The 23,480-nt window shown below is 38.3% G+C and overlaps 1 protein-coding gene across 3 annotated transcripts in view; it reads right to left on the bottom strand.

Moving 5' to 3' along the window:
• Positions 1-4,266: 4,266 nt before the first annotated feature.
• Positions 4,267-23,480, bottom strand: part of F8 (coagulation factor VIII) — a 150,926-nt gene continuing 131,712 nt past the window's right edge. For 2 of the 3 annotated variants that reach the window (XM_031660454.1, XM_031660456.1), the window contains exons 15-22: positions 16,725-16,878; positions 15,110-15,322; positions 14,596-14,824; positions 14,206-14,388; positions 11,514-11,630; positions 10,836-10,907; positions 9,311-9,396; positions 4,267-5,753 (exon numbers count right to left, since the gene is read on the bottom strand). In XM_031660454.1, the coding sequence (XP_031516314.1) occupies positions 5,586-5,753; positions 9,311-9,396; positions 10,836-10,907; positions 11,514-11,630; positions 14,206-14,388; positions 14,596-14,824; positions 15,110-15,322; positions 16,725-16,878 (1,222 nt within the window). In that variant the 3' untranslated portion in view covers positions 4,267-5,585. The remainder of the gene's footprint in view (positions 5,754-9,310; positions 9,397-10,835; positions 10,908-11,513; positions 11,631-14,205; positions 14,389-14,595; positions 14,825-15,109; positions 15,323-16,724; positions 16,879-23,480) is intronic. The other variant, XM_031660455.1, reaches the window with a different exon arrangement.

Below are 23,480 nucleotides of genomic sequence, written 5' to 3'. Positions count from 1 at the left end.
ACATAGAAACGTTGCTCAGTGGCTGTTCAAGGAATGAACCTCATGAGAGTAGTTAATAACTATAACTAATTTATCCTTATCATTAAAGGACAAAGATTGAAGAATAAGTGAACTAAGCATTCACCTCCAGATTGTAGAGAACAAACAAAATAAACCAAAAGAAAGGAAAATAGAATTTTTAAAGTTTTGAACAGAGATTGATGAACTAGAAACAGCTCTTTCAAAACCAGGTTTGAGTTTAAAACTGAGCTGATTCTTTGAAAAATTAATAGAATAGACAAACACTTGCCAACTCTTGCTACAGAGGGGAAAAAAGGAGAAAAGACATATATGTATGTGTACAGATATAGATGTATGGCACAGGAAGGGATATATGACTCTAATGTGCACATTTGCAGACATTAACTCAAGGCAACACAAATGAGAATAGCAATAATCACATAAGGATTGGAAAATATAGCCTAGTATCTCTCACTAAATAAAGCACATGGCTCACATGGCTTTTTCATTTACTCTCATTAAATACTGGATTCCTACATTAAATAAGCTATTCTAGAGCAATAGTTTCATGGAAAAAATGGAAGCTTTCCCACCCCTGGGGCCAGGCATGATGGGAGTAGTATTTATGTCAGGGAAATCTGCCAATGCTATAAATCAAGGCCTTTACTTCCTAACCTCCTCTCACTTTGCTCCCCTGTGGGTTGCTAATTTATTGTCAGCACACTACTGAATGTTAAGTATAATCTGACAATACAAAAGAGAAATGTGACCGTGTCAAAGATGCCGGAAAAGCATTTGATAAAATTCAGTTGCCACTGCAAATAAAATAGGAATAGAAGAAAACTTTTTAGACGTCATAAAAAGTATTTGAAACTAACAGTGAACATTATATTAAACAATGAAACACAGGTTACATTCTCATTAAAGTCAGGAACAAGATAGGCTTATTTGTTATATGTTTATCAGGTCCTGTCAGTGTAATGTCATCAGTGTAATGGACAGGCATGGTGCTTGTGGGATGTAAAGATGTTTGAGGTCCCTTGAGTCTATATTATGATAGAAAAGAAAAGAGCTAACATTGCCCTGATGCATGGACAGTAAACTTAATACTCTTGTTCCTACTTGGTAAATTCAAATGTATTCTGATTTTACTAATGTATGGAAATGAAGAAAAAGCATTTTCTAGGTAAATACTTCTATATCAGGCTCCTGGGCCTGTGTAAATTTGCTTCAACAGAGATATGATATCTGGAATTGCAATTTTTTTTTGGCATCACCACCTGATTAAATTTGTGATGCTCTGCTGTCATATTCCGTGACTCGCCTGGCTTTTGTAGTGGCCAAACAGGCTCTCTAAGGAGAACAGTCACTGGTTTGTGAGGCACCTATCCCAGTTATAGCCACTGAAAGGCTTTTATGCAAAAGAGGGATGACTGCTTCAGAGACTGGTGAGTGGTTGCCTCCTCAGGCAAAGGAGGTTCAGGGGAATTTGGAGGTTTGCAATTCTCAGCCTCATCCATGTCTGCCTAAATGCCTCCATCTCAAATGGAGGTGGAGTTTCAATGGAGGCCTCAGAGTTTCACTCCTTCCCACCAGTACTCTTACCATAGCACAGTAGATCTGGTAGAGTTGAGCATTTAATTGTCACTGCAGCTCTGCAACTTATGCTCAGCCCTTAAGTTGTATCTGCCTACAACCACAGGATGTGGAGGATTCCTCAAAAGCTCTATGTATGCATCCTGATTTTCCATGTATGTTCATCAGTGTTCTTATTTTGTATATAGTCACATTTCATTTCTTTTTCCATGTGTATGTCCTCTAGGGCTGTAAGAAGACAGACCATTCTACAATCAGGTAATGGCTATGTTTGTTGCCACAGTGACTAAATGCCACTGTCATTTAATCTCCCCAGTGTCTTACTTGCCATCTGCAACTCATCCCATAGTATCACTGGTGATAATCTGAGAAACTATAATACTAACACATGTCATGGATTCCCTAACTGCTCATTTTCTTCCTAGGCAAATATGTTATCTCTGTGTTTCTTGAATATATTAGCAATGTAACCTTAGAATTGCATTTTGAAAATCTGTTTCCTGGGGTTTCTTCTAGCACCAATTACTGTATGAAACAAGGGATCCAGCAAGGAACAGAAAACATGGAAATTAGGATAATTTGTGGAAGATTTAATAAATATACTAGTTAGGAGGGTGGGAACAGAGTATTACCATCCTGTAAACCCAAAATAAAATTCTAATCCCCCCAACCATCTGAATGAACCCTTCCTTTCAGCAAAGGGCATTCCAAAGTTAACCTGAAAAACTAGTTCAGGCCATGATGAGAAGGTGGGGATCAAACATGCCTCATTATATCCTCCTCCCTTTTGGAATTCAGAAAAATCTGACCAGCATTAACATCAACACAGACCTTAGGACGGATAGAAAAGACTCTTTAAGTCTGATAAGAAACATTTACAATGTATTCTCTCTGAAGCCTGCTACCTGGAGGCTTCATCTGCATGACAAAACCTTGGTCTTCACAATCCCTTATCTTAACCCAGATGTTCCTCTCTATTGATTCTAAGTCTTTACACAATAACTTAACTCTTTCAACTAATTCCCAATCAGAAAATCTTTGAATCTACCTACGACCTGGAAGCCCCACCTCGCTTCCAGTTGTCCTGCCTTTCCAAACTCAATGAATATACATCTTACATCTATTGATTTATGTCTTATGTCTCCCTAAAATGTGTAAAACCAAGTTGTAGCCAGACCACGTTGAGTACGTGTTCTCAGGATCTCCTGAGGGCTGTGTCACAGGCCACTGGTCTCTCATATTTGGCTCATAATAAATCTCTTCAGGTATTTTACAGGGTTTAACTTTTTGTTTGTTGACAATCCCTAAACCTGAAAGGATCAGAAGAGACAGAAACATCCTGAAAGAGAGAATTGGATAGATTATTGTAGTGGCTTTTAAAAATGACCATCAATTATTTAACATTTCTCCCATTAAAAATTAGGGTCTATGTCTCTTCCCCTTGAATCTAGGTGGATATGTGATTTGCTTATAACCAATAGAATGTATTGAAAGTGAGGACTAAACTGTGATTTTTTTTTATCTTGCCCAAATTCCTATCTAAGGGGCCTGGGGAGTCATGCCCTACAAATCATAAATTCTCATCAGATGGGTTTTATTTAACCTTTGTATATCATGATTTACTTTCCAACCTGACTCTGGAATAACATTGTGAGACAAGGAAGAAAATAAAAATATTTTGCCCCAAAACATGTTTCTTTGCCATATTTTTAAATGGCCCTGCAAAGCTGTTCTTTGTGGGGGGAAATTTGCATCTGTAAAGAATCTCTATTAACATAGCTAGATCTTTTTCTTCCAGCCCCTCCCAATCCTAAAGAGATTAACTAAGATCTGAATACAAAACATTTGTCATCTATTGTCTCTAAGGGCAGCCACTATAAGACTTCAAAAGAACTTTGGTCTCCACAATGTTTATCTTAACCTGAACATTCCCTTTCTATCAATCCCAGGTCTTTAGACAAACTCAACCAATTGTCAACTAGAAAATGTTTAAATTCACCTGTAGCCCGGAAGCCCCCAGATTGAGTTGTCCCGCCTTTCTGGACCAAATCAATGTATTTCTTAAATGTATTTTATTGATGTCTCAAGCCTCTCTAAAATGTATAAAACCAAGCTGTGCCCCGACCATCTCGGGCACATGTTCTCAGAACCTCCTGAGGGCCGTGTCATGGGCCATACTCACTCATATTTGGCTCAGAATAAATCTCTTAAAATATTTTACAGAGTTCAGCTCTTTTTGTTGACAAAAGTGATGCTACATAACTTAAAGACTAGGGCAGAAAAGGTTATGTAGTCTTCACCTTGTTAACTGTAACACTCACACTTGGAGGCCCTAAAATGATGTGTAAGAAGTCCAACTACAGGCTGGGCACGGTGGCTCACGCCTGTAATCCCAGCACTTTGGGAGGCTGAGGCAGGCGGATCACCTGAGGTCAGGAGTTCAAGACCAGCCTGGTCAACATGGCAAAACCCGTCTCTACTAAAAATACAAAAATTAGCTGGGTGTGGTGGCATGAACCTGTAGTCCCAGCTACTCAGGAGGCTGAGGCAGGAGAATCACTTGAACCCGGGAGGCAGAGACTGCAGTGAGCCGAGATCACACCACTGCACTCCAGCCTGGGCAACAGAGTGAGACTCTGTCCTCCTCCCACCCTCCCTGCCCCACAAAAAAGAAGTCCAACTACCTTGAAACACGCTGTAAGGAAGCCCAGGCCTCAGGGAAAATCCATGTAAAGTTACATCAGTCAATAACCCCAGATTCTGTCCTAGCTGACAGTCAGCACCAACCACTAGAAAAGCAAGAGAAGGAACTGCCAGATGATTCTAGCACCCAGCTGTTAAATATTCCTAACTGAGGCTCCAGAAACCACCCATCCCCACTGTGTCCCAAAGTCTTGATCTACAGAATCTGTGAGTAAAACATAATGTTTTTTGTTATGACACTAAGTTTTGAAGTGGGTTGGTACACAGCAATAGTAACTAGTACAGGTTGAAAAAGCCACTCTGAGGGAAACAGTGACCTTAAGTGGAGAGAGAAAGTGAACTCCTCTACAAGGGGAAAGTCGGAAGAATAAATATGCCAATCTTTTGCCAGTGCTCCCTGTTGGTGAAATCCAACCAAAAGCTGGAGGACAAGGTAGCCTGTTGATGTATTCTATACAAGCTCACCTCACAGAACAAGAAGCAGGATAGAGAAGCAGGAAAATGGATTTAAAGGGGCAAACAAAAGTTATCTTGCTTGGGGTCATTTGAAGACTTTGAACTTTATTCTGAAGACAATGGGAAGATATTGAAAAGTTTTAGACAGGCAACTGATGCTTATCCTGAAAATGATGTGCAGCCTTTGTTGGAGAATAGATTAGAAACAGGGGAAGACTAGTTAGGAATGTAAAACAACAGATCAAGTGTGAGGTGATGGGACCCTGGGCTGTGGCAACAGTGGTATAAATGGAAACAGAAGAAAGATGTGAGAGGCATTACAAATAAAGGATTGACCAGATTTGTGGGCACAAAAATGAGGGAAGAGTAGACAATAACGCTGAGGTTTTAAGCCTTTAAGGGTCTTGAGCTCACCTCTAGAGAATTCATCAATTCCCAAAGTTTCACCCATCCTTTTATGTGGAAGTCATGAATCTTCATCTCCATCCATGGTTTTGCCCCCTACACTTGTCTTTCACCCACTGCCTGCTGGACATTTCAACCTGATTGTCCTACTATAACCTCAAACCTAGGATATCAATAAGCAAGCTCACAATCATCAATCCACACAATCCTGAATCACATATTTCTGTCAATACAGCATCTTTTCATTTCTATCATCTATGAGCCTTGACACTACTACATTTTTGCTGATATGTCCGTAATAACTCCTATTGTTCATAAGTGAAAAAGTATTTTTTGGAGTTAAGTTTGTAGAAGCTAAGAGTGTTTGTCCAATATCCGAAATCTGCCAAAATTCTTTAAAGTATTCAGGCATTCCTTTTACATGACTAATTACATACCATTAAGGTTCCAGTGGAATTTCCTCGATAAGTCTGCCACTTTTTCCCGTCAAGACTATACATGATGATAAACTGAGAGATGTAGAGGCTGGAGAACTTCTGACGGGCACCCTGGGTCTTGATGCCGTGAATAATCATTGGTGCCAACAGATCCACCTACCAATTAAAACAATACTTTATTTCAACCTATTTTTAAATGTATGTACTACCTCCTGAAACTAATTATTAGCTTAGGAAGAATCTACATTGCTACAGATGTGTCCATCATTACCTGACATGTGCAAGTGAAGCAGTCACCAATGTTGAAATGTGCATGTGTGTGTGAAGCTGTGGGATAAACAATAGAAATGAATAGAAAAATGCTTATTGAGTTCCCAGCCTGCTTCTTGACAAACCAAACCACTACCAAATCATTGAGCCCCCATTTCCTACACACACACACACACACACACACACACACACACACCCCTTTTGTGGACTCACATAAGCTAATGGACCCACATAAGCTAATGCTTTGCCCACACCTCAGTCTCAGACTAAAGCCAATTTCCTGCCCTCTTCCCAAACCAGACCCAGCCCAACATCACTGTCAGTGATGAACTGCTACACCTCCTTCGAGTGTTAGTTCAGAAACTATTTTTCCTGGTTAGCCTGCTCTGACTCACCCAGACAAATTTAGTGCTGCTTCTTCTATGCTTCTACTTCACTTTGTATATAACTTTATTATAGCAAATTATTGCACCATATTATAAGGTTGCTTTGCTTTTCTGCTTTTCTTATTAGACTGAGATCCTTAAGGCAATGAACCTAAACTTTCTGTGTCTCAATTTATCTGTAAAGTGAAGATAATATTAGTTTTTATCTCAAAGGGCTGCCATAAGGGTTAAAGAGTTAATACATGTAATGTGCTGAGTTCAGTGCCTAGTGCATACTAAACACTCGATCAATGTTAGCTTTTATATTCTCTCTAGCCCCAGCACCTAATATGGTATCTGGTGTAATACTGCTATATAGCAAATGCTTTGGAATGAATGAGTGAATAATGGAAAAGTAGTATAGAATGGACACTTCTTAAAGAAGAGGTCGTGGACTACAAGAACATTAGAAGTATCAGTTACTGTCCTAACAAGCAAGTCAAATTTAGCATGTTTTCACAGATGCCTGACACACACAAATTGGACTGGTCATGACTCTTGTGCTTAATAACTGCCTCCTTCAGCTCACTGTAAGTTCCATTCATACACTCATCCAAAGAATATTTTTTAGCACTTGCTATGTGCCAAGCACTGTTTTAGGTACAGGGAATAGAGTAGTAAACAAGAAACAAAGCCCTGCCCTCATGGAACTTACAGTTGAGTAGGGGAAATAGACCTTATATCATATATGTTTTTATTTGTTTATAGCCTCAAGTAGTGATAAATGCAGGAGAAAAATGAAGCAGGGTAACAGGACAGAGTGTCAAGGTCTTCAGAAGTTGCAGCACTGTCTTTTTCCAGATTAGATGGTATTCCCATTCAAAGACACTTCATTTTAACATCTTGGTATTATGGCATAAAAAAGTGAAAGCAACAGGCACAAAAATCATGATTTTTACTGAATTGACTTTTACTGTTTCTTCATATAGATAGAGTATAAGAGTTTTTTCTTGGACCAGTGATTATTGTATTTTCTAGCAGCCTTGCTAGAATAAAGCTGCAATAGAACCAGGCTACAATAAAGCCTTGGCAGCCTACCTACATTCTGCAACTGACGAATGCTTGGCAACTGATGAATGCTTGACAAACTGCCAGGCTTATCTACTTCATCTTCTTGTGCCTCTTCTACATTATAATTGGCACCTGGGAGCAGTTTGAGAATTACAGACTCAATAGCTTCACCTATGTGCACCAGCTGGGTGTTTCAGTGTAACTACAAGACACATCTGTCTACTAGGAAGTAAGCAAGGGGGTAATGAGTTTCATTGTATAAAAGTACAAATATTGCAGCTGCGTATCTCCATGGAGCCTGCTGACTTCCCCCTGTGCATTGCCTGGTCTTGGTCAAATGGTGCTCCTCAAGCCAGCCCAGTGCTCTTGTGGCCAGGCTGTTGTGCACTCTTCAGGCCTTCTCACGAGAATAGATGCCTTCTCCAACTCCCTTCTTTGTCAGCACGCCTTTCAACTCCATCTCCATGGTTTATTTTAAAGTTACAAGATATATAAAAAGTCTAGCTGGACCTTAGTAGGACAGATGGCAAAAACCACCTTGAAGATAAGGTAATTTAATAGTGGTAGATGATAACATAACTAGGTGGATTTGTAACTGGTTTAATTTCCATAAGTAAACAGTCACAGTTAATAGATGGTTATCAACTTAAAGGGAGCATTCTGGAAACAGTGTAGTACAATGGTTACCAACTAGGGTTCTGGAGCCCAACCATCAGAATTTGAATTTTGGCTCAGTCACTTACTAGCCATGTGACTTGGGCCTCTCTATGCTTCAGTGTGACTTGGACCTCTCTATGCTTCAATTTCATTATCTGAAATGAAGATGATAGTAACATCTAGCTTACTTAGTATTGTGCACATACTAAGGAAGTCTTATCTACTTCAATACTTTGATCATGACTTTGCTGCAGTATTACAAAGTTTACTGATCAAATCAGTAACTGGAAAAACTAGGAAACACTTTGGGATACTGAAGATTGGCAGACTGAAACAATGGGCCAAATCTAGTAAGTGGAAACAACAGGGTATATTGTTCAGGGTTCATTGGCTAGGCATAGACAGGACACTCTATTTACTAGTCTTATCAGGTTGTATCTAGGGAGGAAGATATAATTCCCCCCTCCCAAATAAGAATGTTATTACAAAAAATTAAATAGCACAGACACAGGGCGGCCAAATAGATAAATATGTCCTCTATATAGAGATACATTTAAGGTTGAAAATAACCATAGAAATACAAGGTGAAGAACATAACATGTTGTTTGGCAGAAGCACAAACAAACAAAAAATACTTAGGGATTAGTGAACAGCAGCTCAGATTGAGTCAAAATTGGCAGTGTCTACAAAACAATGCTGTGGCATTAATAGACATGCTATTTACAAAGATGGAAACCAAAATGTTTTCTCCATTTCCTGTTTAGGTGGAGAGGCTGAGTAGGCACTGCCAAGCTGCCCCCAGCTTTTGTGAGGCATGGAAGAGACCCAGAAGTTTCCATCATCTGTCTGCCTTTGAAGGGGCCCGATTGATCAAATGTTGAAATGATAGTATTTTCGGATATGTTGAGTTAAATAAAATGTATTATTAAAGTGAATTTCACATTTTTGAAAACATGGCTACTAGAAAATGTAAAATTACACATGTGGTTTGCATTTGTGAACCATTGTTTTATGTTAAAATAAAGGGGACTGGAGTACTTAAGGACACCTGGGCGGTTGGCAGCATCTAATAATAACATATACTGTATTGAGAGATGATGAGTTCAATATTATAGAAAATATTCAGATGTTCTAATCCCAGTAGAAGGACTAAAATACAGAAATACAACATATCAGTATACTCAATTCTATCCCCATATCTCTTTGTTCATGACTGCTTTCATACAAATCATAAGGCATTCTGTTCTTTAGTTTTCTCATATTCATAGAATCCTTTGAGCTTACAGGAGGAATAAGTAATGCAATTGACTGAATGTGATACATTTCCCACCATTGATTAAATTTTCTAACCTTGATCCAAGAAAAGGGCTCCTTGGTGCTCCAGGCATTGATTGATCCGGAATAATGAAGTCTGGCCAGCTTTGGGGCCCACTGTCCTTTGCCGAAGTAAAGAAACAGAGATTAAATCAGCTGGGTTGGTCCTAGACACTTGAGAATAAAATTATTGTCTTGAGAAAGATTAATCTAAGCTGTGGTGAAAATAGAGAAAAACATAAAGGCTTTATGGCATACCAGTATCAATTACTATCTAAGGATACTGCTCATCCTTGTTGTCCATTTTATTTTCTAAAATTTATAATTTTGTTAATTGTTAGCACCGCTAATTAGCTGATACTGCAATTTGTTACCGACACTACCAAATAATAATATTATTATTTCTTTTCTTTTCTTTTTTTTCTTTTTTTGAGATAGAGTCTTGCTCTGTTGCTTAGTCTCGCTCAGGCTGGAATGCAATGGTGTGATCTTGGCTCACTGCAACCTCCACCTCCTGAGTTCAAGCAATTCTCCTGCCTCAGTCTCCCGGATAGCTGGGACTACAGTTGCGCACCCACCATGCCCGACTAATTTTTGTATTTTTAGTAGAGATAGGGTTTCACTATGTTGGCCAGGCTGGTCTTGAACTCCTGACCTCAGGTGATCTGCCTGCCTCAGCCTCGCAAAGTGCTGGGATTACAGGCGTGAGCCAACATGCCTGGCCTATTATTTATTATACAATTTATATTCATTGTAGAAAAATCAGAAAATGAAAAGTAAAAATAAAAATAAGTAAAAATACAAATAAAAGAAATTTTAAAATGTAACCCTTCCACCTAGTGAAAAATGTTACTATTTTGGTATACAACTCTTAAGCCTCTTTTTCAAGGGGATTTTTTACCCCACAAAAACATAGGTTGGCAAACTTTTTTTGTAAAGGGCCAGATAGTAAATCATTTAGGCTTTGCATATTATATGGTCTCTGTTGCAACTATGTTACTGCTGCTGTAGCCATAGATGTAAATTAATGGACATGGCTGTGTTCCAAAATAAGACTTTATTATGGATGCTGAAATTTGAATTTTATAATTTCACGTCGTGAAATAGTCTTCATCTTTTTGTCAATTATTTAAAAATGGAAAATCTGTTCATAGCTCACATGCCATACAAAAACAGGCAGTGTGCTGCATTTTGCCTGTGGGCAGTAGTGCTCTAAAACAATTTTTGATAATTCTCTATAGACCCTAGTCAAACGTTACCATTACTGCTCACAGGAAAGTGTAGCTTCCTGCTACAGTGAAAAGAATTGACTCAAGGAAGGAATAGTGAAGGTAGGGAGAATATTTAAGGAGGCAGTGTCATTGCCCAGGTAAGAAATGATAGTGACCAGAGTTAAGATGGCCACAGTGGGAAGTGGGGAGGAGGAGATGTATTTGAGAGGCACTTATGGAATAGAACAAATAGAAGCATGGAGATGGATTCATTATCTGAGATTCTCCAACAGATTATTAAAAAAGATATAATCAGCCCAGGTTCTTGGAGCAAAAATAATAGTATTTACCATATTGTCCTGAAGCTGTAATCTGAAAATCTCTAATGCGTCCAGAAGCCATTCCCAGGGGAGTCTGACACTCTGAAATGAAACAGGTGGAACACAGTAACTAGAAGTGCACAAAATTCAGCTTCTCAAATGTAAGTCAATGAAAATGGGAGAATGTCAACAAATGCTAATATTTTTTAGTGTTTAAATGTGCCAAGAACTGTACTAAATGTTTTACTGTATTAGTTCATTTAATTAATCCTAATGGGTGCTAGAATGATTCACATTTTACAGCTGAAAAAACTGGGGTCCATACATAAATAGACCAGTGGTTCTCTTACTTGTTTAGGGTTAAATCTCCAAACTCTTCCAAGTAATATTTCTAAGTTATCTGGTAACTAAATCAACATTAAATTCCAAAATCTGCTACTGGAGATCTTAGAGCTTTACCAAGTTGTGAAAATGAGGTGTTTTTCTGGTCAATTATTTAGAGCTTCAGGTTCAAAGTGTTCAAAGCTTCAAGTATATCTGCCCTCCTCTGAGAACTCTGATGATTTCTACCAGCAATATTCTTTTTAAATTTGATAATGATGTAAGCTTGTATTTATTTCCTGAAACAAGCAACCATTCGAGAAAGGAGGAAAGCTGTAAAGAAGTAGGCTGAGTGGGTAGGGAACCTCTGCCCACATGGCTACTCACTGTTGCTGTACACCAGAAAAAGTGTGCTCATCCCAGCATGTAGGTGCTCGCCAATAAGGCATTCCACCCGCCAAATTCCAGCTTTGGATGGTAACATTTCAACTGTCTCAAAAACACCTTATAAAAACCAAAAGGAACACAAATTATTTCTTTTCACTAAAAAATGAGCATAAGATACATTGGTTTATGTGAAATATCAGGGTAGACCTACCAAATTTGGTAGTTCCACTATTCTTGGACCCCTCAAACCCAAAGTGCTTGCTAGGTGACCCTTACAGTTGGGGGTCATGGAGATTGAGTTCTGACTACTCCCCTCCCCCCAGGAAATGAGAAACAGGGTGACTGAATTCTTTGATGATAGGGACAGGAGAATGCTACTGCATTATGATTGACCTACATCCCCAGGGTTTTTCCAAGCAAAAGGTGTGTTTCCCATTGGCCAGATGTGGACTCTGTGAAAGAGATAAGTCAGGGTGAGTTCCCACTGGATCCAGTCCACTAGGGCTGCCTACAAGGGTAAAGTTACCCCAGCAACAAGAAGCTGCAGGTGAACACTGAGGGCTGAGAAATGAGTCACAAGTGACCACCCAGAATAAAGGTGGAAGAAACCATGTCAAGGGGATTTCATGACAGTCATGTAAGGGAGTCTCTAAAGAGTTCCCTGAAAGTGCCCTGCAGGAGAAAGAGTCAACTTTAAGTATTGCCAGGCACAAAGAGTGTTAAGCTAGTTTACAACAATGGTGCCAGCTGTAAATAGGTAAGAACTATCTTATCCCCTTACCTTTAACCTATCCATGTTGGAGTTCAAAACAGCAGCTATAAAGGGGCTGTTGCAAAGCATGATCATCACAAGGTACAGACACAGAGGACTCAACCATGTCTCCCTTTTCCAGTGCAGACTTCCAGCCTGATGCAGGCTCAAGTTGGAGGGGAGATTGAAGTTAAATCAAGTTCAGAACTTTGATTAATATCTTGGGATGGACATTGTAATTTCTGATTTGAACTGTATTTGTGATATAAAGTGACTTTAGTCCTGTTTATTACTTAAGGGCGAGGAGAAAGTTACAGGGCTTATCAGAATTTTTATGAAGAAATAGGGTAAGTTTACCCCCACTCTTAAACCAGATTTTTTTTTTTTTAGAGACAGGGTCTAAATCCAGTCTGTCATTGATGGACATTTGGGTTGGTTCCAAGTCTTTGCTATTGTGAATAGTGCTACAGTAAACATATGTGTGCATGTGTCTTTATAGCAGCATGATTTATAATCCTTTGGGTATATACCCAGTAATGGGATGGCTGGGTCATATGGTACTTCTAGTTCTAGATCCTTAAGGAATGGCCACACTGTCTTCCACAATGGTTGAACTAAAAAATGTGGCACATATATACCATTGAATACTATGCAGCCATAAAAAGGATGAGTTCATGTCCTTTGTAGGGACATGGATGCAGCTGGAAACCTTCATTCTCAGCAAACTATCGCAAGAACAGAAAACCAAACACTGCATGTTCTCACTCATAGGTGGGAATTGAACAATGAGAACACTTGGACACAGGAAGGGAAACATCACACACCAGGGCCTGTCGTGGGGTGGGGGTAGCAGGGAGGAATAGCATTAGGAGATATACCTAATGTAAATGACGAGTTAATGGGTGCATGCAGCATGCCAACATATGTAACAAACCTGCATGTTGTGCACATGTACCCTAGAACTTAAAGTATAATAAAAAATTTAAAATAAAATAAAAATTCAATAATTGTTAGTATATACATAGAGTTGTGTAGTCATCTGTGATCAACCTTACCTAGTAGTGTTAAGGGGCAAAGTAAGATGAAAACTGACCTGTGACTTTAGACAGTGGTATGGTAGAATTTAGAGTCAGATTGCAATGGATTAAGGAGAAAGTAGAAAGTGAACAAGCAAAGAAAACAAATGTGGACTATTCTTTATTACAAAGATGAAGAGAGACATAGCTCTGGGGGATGTGAGATCACAAAGTTTTGATTGATTTTTATGATTTAAAATATGTCAATACTTTTCTAAACTGAGAGGAAGGAGCCATTTCATCCAATTGCATTGGAAAAGGGAGACATGGCTGAGTCCTCTGTTTCTGTACCTTGTGATGATCATGCTTCCCCAAAGCCCCTTTATAGCTGCTGTCTTTCATAGCTCACTGCAGCAATCCTCCCACCTTGGCCTCCCAAAGTGCTGGGATTACAAGTGTGAGCCACTGCACCTGGCCAAACCTATTTTAAAGGGACAGTGGAGAACCAAAATAGAATTGTGTTGTGATCAACATTATGAGTAGTGCTTAATCAATATATTGGTTACATACATAAACAAATCACTCTTTGGATGACTACTGGTGCCCTATGGGATTTGAGATGGTAAATGATAAAGGAATAAATTCCTTTTCCCTAGGAAAGTACTATGACATTAATTATCCATTTATTATGTTCTATTTCCTTTTTAGCAATTTTTCTATATGTGAAATTATCTTGTTCATTTGCTAATTTATTTATCTCCCTGTAGGTTTGAAAAAGTGTTACCTGAGAGCATGAAGAAGTGTTACCTGAGAGCATGGAGCTTGTCTGCTTTGTTCACTGATTGTGTTCCCAGTGCCTAGACCATTTAAAGTAAGTACTCAACAAATAGAGTAGGTAGAAGAAAGAACGCAAACGAGCTCATACCTGGATAGAGATTGTACACTGCCATTTTATACTCCTCTTTTTTTCGTACAGTGAACACATGTCCACTGAAATGAATAGAATGGATGTTTTCATTGCTGCCCATGCTGAGCAGATACCATCGAATCCTTTGATCCTGAGCCATTACTAAGCCAGGTAGTGTATCCATTATGTAGCCATTGATTGCTGGAGAAGGACACAGAGAAGCCTGTTAAAATCTATTATATAAGTTTCTTTCCCTCCACTCCACCAAAAAAACTGACATCTATGAGGATTCCACTCCCACAGATATACTCTAAATAAATACAATGTTTAAGGCACTGGATCAAGTCTCATTTGTCAAAGTGCAATCTGCATTTCACAGTGATAATGTTTGGATGTGGGATATATTACCATGGAAGCGATAATTCTCTTTAAAAGTGGGATCTTCCATCTGGATATTGCAGGGAGCCCTGCAGTTTCTTTCTGTGTTTTCAGTGAAGTACCAGCTTTTGGTCTCATCAAAGATAGTGAAAAACAGAGCAAATTCCTGTACTGTCACTTGTCTCCCATGAGCAGGGTTCAGTGTGTTAGTGTGGCAGACCAGAAGGGGTCCAATCAGGCCTGAGTGCACATCTTTTTCCTAGGGAGGGAAGACATCAATCCTATGAGTATAAGCTCTCTCACCTATGAACCAGAGTGGATTTCTCATCAATTTTTATGCCACTCCAACCTGCCTCCCATCTTCCAAAAATATAATCCATCCTCTTCAGTAGATTCCAGAATGACATTTCTAAAACACAAATATAGCGATCAACTCCCTATTTAAAGCTTCTCATTGCATGCAGGATAAAAACCAAAATTCTTAGCACACAAAGACCATTTCTTTTAAACCAAAAAGTGGTCAGTACAGTAGACACCTGCTTACCAGGTCAACATCAGAGAAATAAGCCCAGGCTTTGCAGTCAAACTCATCTTTAGTGGGCGCCATATGATGTTGCACTTTCCAAAAGTATGTTTTGGTTTCATTAGGCTTGACAAAATTTTTTCTAGGTTCTGCTCCTTGCCTCTGATCTTCCTCATAAGAAATAAGGCTAGAATAGAAGGAATAGGGACGAGAGGCCTGATTTTTGAAAGTTACCTGCAGAACAATAACGACAAAAAAAAAAAAAAAAAGCAAGAATAATCTTCTAGGATCTTAAAGTCCTTAGGGTTTACATCCCTAAAAGAAATACCTGTCTTTTGGTCTTTATCAAAGTTTTTAATACCCTGGAAGAAGTGGTACAGATGGATGCTGTTAGAACCCAAACCTAATCCTGAGGAGGTTTTGTATTCTAAATTTAAGGCATGAACTCAAAGTTGCAAAGGAGAAAACTCCTAAACACTTAAAGGCAATTCCAGAGTAAAAGGGAAAATGTCACTGCAGGGGTTATAAGAGACCATAACGCCAGGAGTTGATATGTAAGTTAAGGTTCTTCATGACAAATTCTAGAATGAATGCATATTATCTTTTTAAAAAGGTTTATTTTCCAGATTAAAAAGTATACATATTTATCATAGAATATATGGAAAGTCAAATAAAATGTAAGGCAAAAATTGCCCACAATTCCATAATTTTAGATCCTTCTACATCCTTAATATAAACAATCAATTAATTGAAACAATGAATAGATATTTTCAGAAAAAAATAAAACTACTTTGATCTTTGGTTCACACAATGCACCAAAATAAATTTTAGTCTACAGGAAGTATTAAAAAGTTAAATGTAAAAAATTAAACTGTAAGAGAAAAACTGAAGAAAGTATAGCTGTTTTTAAAAAAGTCTCTGGATAGGCACAAATTTTTATAAACATAAAAGCAATCAAAGTGTCAAAAAGTAAAAATTGATGGGTTATTATCTAAAAATTAAAACTTGTTTTATTTCAAAAACCATCGTTTATAAAATTAAGAGAAAACAAAAACTTGAAAAAGTACTTTTCATTAAAATGTTCAGTGGTTTACTATCTAATATATAAGGCAACGTAATTAATAAGAAAAGCACTTTCTCCACGAAAGACAAATGTGCAAGGGACATTACCAAATAATTAATAAGAAAAACTCTTAAGATGCTCAAATACATTGCACTTCTGGAATTTTAATCTTAGAAAAACTGTTGTGATTACAGCGTTATTTATATAGTGAAAAAAGAAACTGTCTAAAAGGTTGTTCAAATAAATGGTTACATAAACTATGGTTCCAAAAATTCATATAATAGACTATTATGCAGTATTTTAAAAACATACATAGGAAGTGTTTTTAATGACATAAGAAATGTTTATGATGTGATATTTAGTTAAAAAACAAGAATCAGAATTCTGTATGGTATAATTTGAATATATAAGGAGAAAAATACACAGGAAAAATATAAGAACATACACAAACATGATAATTATGGAATTATTTTTCTATACTTAAACATTTCCAAAAGTGGGAATACATTATAGTCAGCAAGAAAATAAATATATAAAATTAATTTTCTTGTAATTCCATTATCCTTAACTCACCATGATATTATCTTCAACTTCTGCTCTTATATATGGCCCTAGGAGTCCCAAATGTTCATTTAGTTCTCCACGGTATAAGGGCTGAGTAAAGGAGCCATCAGTAAATTCCTGGAAAACAACTTTCTTGAACTGAGGGACACTGCCACTCTGAGCCCTGGAGAAAAGAAAGCAGAGGAAAAGCAATAATTTTATGTACCAAGTGGGTAGAAATGCCTCACATCCTCATTTTCCTAGGTGTCTGAGAAGCATTTTGCAGTTAACCACTTTATCTTCCTTGAAATATACTTTTGCCAAGCTTTATTAGTATGTAAGTTCCATGAAAACTGGGGTTTTGTCTATTTTGTTCACTGTTGTATTCCCAGCACCTGTAATGGTGCTTGGCACAAAGTAGTAGCTCAAAAAATATTTGTTGAATGTTGAATGAATGTAGAGTTTATAAACATACTCCAAATATAAGAGAGTCCCATGGTCAAGCCCTTGGACCTCTTTTCTTTTTACTTTTAAAAATCCTATTAAAATTGTGAACTAAAAAAAATTGTGAACTAAAACATGTACAATAAAGTGCATAAAACACAAATGCCTTTGGTACAAAAATGCAATCATCACCCAGATCAGTAACATTGCCAATAACCCACAAGACTCACTGAATGTCCCTTTTCAATCATACTTTCTCCCTTCCCACTGAAGGTATCCACCATTCTGATCTTTATGATAATCGTATATCCTTTAAAAATATAGTTTAGTTTTGCCTGTTTTGAAGTGTGTAAATAAAACATACTACATATATTCTTTTGTTTCTTCTTTCACTTAGCATTCTGGTTGTGAGATTCATCTATATTATTGTATGTAGCTATAGTTTGTTCATTCCTATTGTTGTATAGTATTATATGAATATACCCTAATCACGGACATTTGAGTCGTTATAATCTTTGGTGCTTTCAAATGGGCCTGCTAGAACCTTCTGGTGCATATCTTTTGGTGAACATATATGTGCATTTCTGTTGGGCACATACACAGCAGTGGAATTGCTAGGTATGCATGTGTTCGACTTTGGTAGGTATTGCCACACTGTTTTCCAAAGCAGCTGCACCATTTTCCATTTTCATTAGCAATGTATGAGAGTTCCATTTGCTCCAAATTATTACAAATACCTGGTATTGACTGTGTTTTTACATTTTTTGATGTTCTATCAGGTTGAGCATCTTTTCTTATGAGTAGCAGTCATTTGGATTTCCTCTTTTGTGGAGCACCTATCCAAGTTTTTTTCTGCTAAGTTTTCTCTTGAATAATCTGCTTTTTTCTTTTTGAATCAAAATATATATCCTTGATTGCTGGAGAAGGAGGACACAGAGAATCCTGTTAAAATCTATTATATAAGTTTCCTTTGTGTGTTCTTTGTGTTATGTATTGCAAACATTTACCATTCTGTGGCTACTCTTTTCATTCTTTTTATGTTATCTTTTGATGAGCATAAGTTTGTAATTTTAATGTGTGGAATTTATTTTAAAAATCCTTATTGGCTAGTGCTTTTGTATCTTGATGTCAATTCTCTTTCTTTCCCTACCCTGTGGTTATTAATATATTCTTTTACTTTTTCTTTCTAAAATGTTTATGATTTTATATTTCACTTTTAGACTTGTAATGCAACATGAATGGATTTTTGTGTATGGTGTGAGTTAGGAATCCAGTGTAATGTTTTGTCTATATAGATACCAACATTTTTCAGCATCTTTTATTGAAACTCTTCTTCTGTGACACCTTTGTCATAAATTAAGTGTCTATGTGCGTTAGACTAGTTTTGAATTTTCTATTCTATTTCATTTACCTGTTTGATTATCCCTATACCAATTGCTACACTGTTTTAATTATTATAGCTTTAAAATAAGTCTCAATATATTATACAACAATTACTCTCATCTTATTCTTCCTCTTCAAGAAGGACTTGGCTATTCATAAACCTTTACATTGTCATATTAATTTTAGAATCAGCTTGTTGAGCTCTACAAAAGGAAAGGCTTGGGATTTTCATTCAGGTTGCACTGAATCTATAAATCAGTCTGGGAATAACTGACAGTTTCAAATATCATGTTTTCCAATTCATGTATGTGGTGTATCTTGAAAGTTATTTAGGTACTCTTTAAAGTTTCTCAGTAAATTTCCATAGTTTTTTTTCCATAGACATCTTGCATATTTTTAGCTAGACTTATTTCTAGGTACTTGTTAGTATTTTATTCCACTGTTTATTTTGTTTTTACTTCATCATTGTGTCTCACCTAGCTGACACACTCAAACTTAACCTTCCCCCTGGTCAGGACTCTCCTAGAAAGTGGCTATCTTGGCTTATGACCATTCTCAAGGGAGAGACCTCAAGACTAAACTAGAAAGAAACCATAGAAATAAAAATCACAATGGGGGTCATCTTCCAGCTTCTAACCAGAAGGAAATCAACCACCTTCAGCTCAGCAAACCTGCAAGCAATGTGAGCTGTGTGACAATCCAACACAGGTGGAGAGCCAGCACTGATTTGGCCTGGATGGTTCAGGATAATCACTTGAGCAGTGAAGCCAGCTACTTCCGTTGGTGAGTCATTTTTGCTGTCACAAGCCATATTGCCATGATGAACATCTTGGCAATGTGGGATTCAGAGAAAGCATAGGTGTTTTTTTAAAAAAACCTCTGGATAGGCAGGAATTTTTACAAACAATATACTACAATTCAAGATGAGACTTGGGTGGGGACACAGAGCCAAACCATATCATTCCACCCATGGTCCCTCCAAAATCTCATGTCCTCACATTTAAAAACAGAATCATGCCTTTCCAACAGTTCCCCAAAGTGTTAGCTCATTCCAGCATTAACCCAAAAGTCCAAGTCCAAAGTCTCATCTGAGACAAGGTAAGTCCCTTCCGCTTATAAGACTGTAAAATCAAAAGCAAGTTAGTTACTTCCTAGATACAATAGGGGTACAGGTGTTGGGTAAATACAGTCATTCCAAATGAGAGGAATTGGCCAAAACAAAGGGGCTACAGGCCCTATGCAAATCTGAAATCCAATAGGGCAGTCATTAAACCTGAAAGTTGCAAAATATTCTCCTTTGACTCCATGTCTCACATTTAGGTCACCTTGATACAAAAGGCAGGCTCCCACAGCCTTGGGCAGCTCTGCCCCTGTAGCTTTGCAGGGTACAGCCCTGCTCCTGGCTGCTTTCACGGGCTGGCATTGAGTGCCTATGGCTTTTCCAGGTGCATGGTGCAAGCTGTCAGTGGATCTACCATTCTGGGGTCTGGAGGACAGTGGCCCTCTTCTCACAGCTCCACTAGGCAGTGCCCCAGTGGCGACTGTTGGGGGCTCCCACCCCACATTTCTTTTCCTCGCTGCCCTAGGAGAGGTTCTCCATGAGGGCTCTGCCTCTGCAGCACACCTCCGCCTGGATATCCAGGCGTTTCCATACATCCTCTGAAATCTAGGCGGATGTTCCCAAACCTCAATTTTTGTCTTCTGTGCACCCACAGAACAAAGGCTGGGGGCTTGCACCCTCTGAAGCCATAGCCCAAGCTGTACTTTGGCCTCTTTTAACTGGGGTGGCTAGGACACAGGGCACCAAGTCCCAGGCTGAACACTGCAGGGGGGCCCTGGACTCATCCCACGGAAGCATTTTTCCCTCCTAGGCCTCCAGGCTTGTGATGGGAGGGTCTGCTGCGAAGATCTCTAACATGCCCTGGACACATTTTCCCCATTATCTTGGCGAATAACATTTGGCTCCTTGTTACTTATACAAATTCTTGTAGCTGGATTGAATTTCTCCCCAGAAAATGGGTTTGTCTTTTCCACTGCATCATCAGGCTATTTGTTGAACAGCTTTCACCAAAATGCTGATAGTGATATGGACAATGAAACTGCCCCCATGACCCAATCACTTCCCACTGGGTCCCTCCCATGACATGTGGGGATTACGGGAACTACAATTCAAGATGAGATTTGGGTGGGGACACAGCCAAACCATATCTGGGTCTTTTGTGGTTCTGTACAAATTTTAAGATTGCTTTTTCTATTTCTGTGAAAAATGTTATTGGCATTTTGATAGGTAATACATTAAATCTGGTAGTACTGATATTTTAACAATATGAATTCTTCCATTCTATGAACATGGGATAGATACCTTTTCATTTTGTGTGTGTCTTCTTCAATTCCTTTCATCAATGTTTTACAGTTGTCACCTCTTTGGTTAAATTTATTCCTAGATATTTATTTTTATTGTAGCTATTATAAATGAAAATGCTTTTATGATTTCTCTCTCAGATTGTTAGCTCTTGGTATATAGAAATGCTACTGATTTTTATATGTTGGTTTTGCATCTTGCAACTTTACTGAATTTGTTATCAGTTCTAACAGTTTTTTGGTGGAGTGTTTAGGTTTTTCTAAATATAACATTGTATCTTCTGCAAACAAGGGGAATTTGATTTCTTTTTTTCTAATTTGAAGGCCTTTTGCTTAATTCCTGCATCTTGGACTTCTAGGACTACATTTAACAGAATTGATAAAAGTGGGCATACTTGTCTTGTTCCAGATATTAGAGGAAAGGCTTTCAATTTTTTCCCATTCAGTATAATGTTAGCTGTGCATTTGTCATATATAACATTTACTGTTTTGAGATATGCTCCTTTTAAATCAAGTTTGTTGAGAGTTTTTATCATGAAGGGATGTTGAATTTTATTCGATGCTTTCTTGACATTTATTGAAATAAAGATATGGTTTTTGTCTTTCCTTCTGTTAATGTGGTATATCACATTTATTGATTTCCATATGTTGAACTATCTTTGTATTCCTAGGATGAATCCCCCTTGCGCATGACAAATACTCATTTTAATGTGTTGTTGAATTTAGTTTGCTAGTAGTTTGTTGAGGATTTTTGCATCTATATTCATCAGTGATGTTGGCCTGTAGTTTTCTTTTTCAGGTACACTGAGAATACATACGCTGTTCCATTTGATGGTGTCCCATAAGTCTCTTAAGCTATCTTTGCTCTTTTGTTCTTTGTTTCTTTTGATCTTTGGATTAAATGATTTTCAGTGACCTGTCTTTGAGTTAACTGATTCTTTCTTCTGCTTGATCTAGTCTGCTTTGAACCTCTCTACTGAATTTTTCTGTTTAGTTATAGTATTCTTTAACTCTGTGATTTCTGTTTGGTACTTTTTAATACTTTTTATCTTTTTGATGAAATTCTAAATTTTTTTCTTGCATTTCTCTCCTGATTTTAGGGAACATCTTTATGACCATTGTTTCAAATTCCCTTTTGGGTAAATCACATATCCCTACTTCACTCGGGTAGGTTTTTGTAGGTTTATCTTGTTTTCATTTTGAATGTATTTATTTGTTTCTTCATTTTCCTTGGCTCCCTGTGTTGGTGTCTGCACATAAGATAAGAAAACTGCCTCTCCCAGTCTTGTCAGACATGCCTCATGTAGGAGAAGGATCTCACCAGTTGGTCCAGCTGGAGACTTTAAGGTGCCTCACAAATCTTTGTGTTTGGTCAAAGTGCTGTCTCTGTTTTTGGTGGTCCCCTGGAGATTAGAATTTGCCACGTCCTGTCAGTACCCTGTGACCAGTAAAGTAGAAGGCAGACCCTCTAGATGTGACTGGAAAGGCCGGGGCATTGGATATGTATTCCAGTTCCTTCTATCCTCATGGTGAAGCTGAGTGCAGGGTTTATCTCCAACTCTCTGTACTAAGCTGGAGAGAAAATCTGTGGCAAATGCCTGTATATTCAGGCTGTACCTTCTGATCCTGGGGAGATGGCTGCTGGAATTTGGCCTGTTGTATGTTCACCTCTTTTTTTTTCTGTGGTCTATGGCCACTTGGGAGCACAAAGCCTCATTGACTCCCAGAGCTTGGTTGTATAGGAGACAGTCTTTTGGGTGGAAGCTATAGAAGTTGTGCTTGTGCATGGACAAATTTCTTCCAGGTAGAATGAGGACTTTAATTTATCACTGGGGTGAGCCAGAGGAAAGGCTCAGGAATTGCTGAGTTTCTGCTCAGGCTGCCTGAGGGCTACTGTTCTTCTGCCCTTTTAGCTCCCTGATGCAATTTCATTAGAATCTAGGTTGTCAAGTAGTCACCGGAATAGTGTGAAGTAAACCCCTTCTGGAAAGAAAATGGGAGTTGTGTTTTCCAGCCTCTTTTCTGCACAGCTCTCAGTGGGTATAGCCTCTGGAAGTGTTTGCATGCCCATTTAAAACCATCTCTTTCTGTGATCTAGGAAGACTTGCATATGCCTAGTCCCTTTCCCTCCCAGAGCCAGATTTAGGATGCATTCCTCAGGTAATAGCTGTAAACGTTTGGGTGCTCAACATGTGCCATAAACCCCTTCCAGGGAAAAATAGGAAGTTGTATTTTTATACACTACTCCCAGGGGATGAAGCCCCTGGAAGTACTGGTGAGTCTGTATAAAATTGCTGCTTTTTTTCCCTGTGGTATTGAGAAAGTCATGTTTGCCTAGTCTCTTCTGCTCTCAAAGCTAGGAGAGTTAGGATGCAGTCCCTCAGGTGGAAGCTGTAAAGCAAAAGTTCGGACACTGGATGTATGGACAAATTCTTTCAGGAGGGATTAACAGATCTGGAGTTATCATTGGGATGAGCTGAAGGAGAAGGTTTGGGAAGTACCAATTTTCTCCTCAGGCTGCCAGCAGGCTACTATTTGTCTGTCTTCAGCTCCTTGATGCTAGTTAATTAGAAGCCAGGCCACAAAGTAGCTACTGGA

The sequence above is a fragment of the Papio anubis genome, chromosome X (assembly GCF_008728515.1).
Source record: "Papio anubis isolate 15944 chromosome X, Panubis1.0, whole genome shotgun sequence".
In the NCBI taxonomy this organism is placed as follows: Eukaryota; Metazoa; Chordata; class Mammalia; order Primates; family Cercopithecidae; genus Papio; species Papio anubis.
This window is presented reverse-complemented; position numbering and strand designations above follow the sequence as displayed.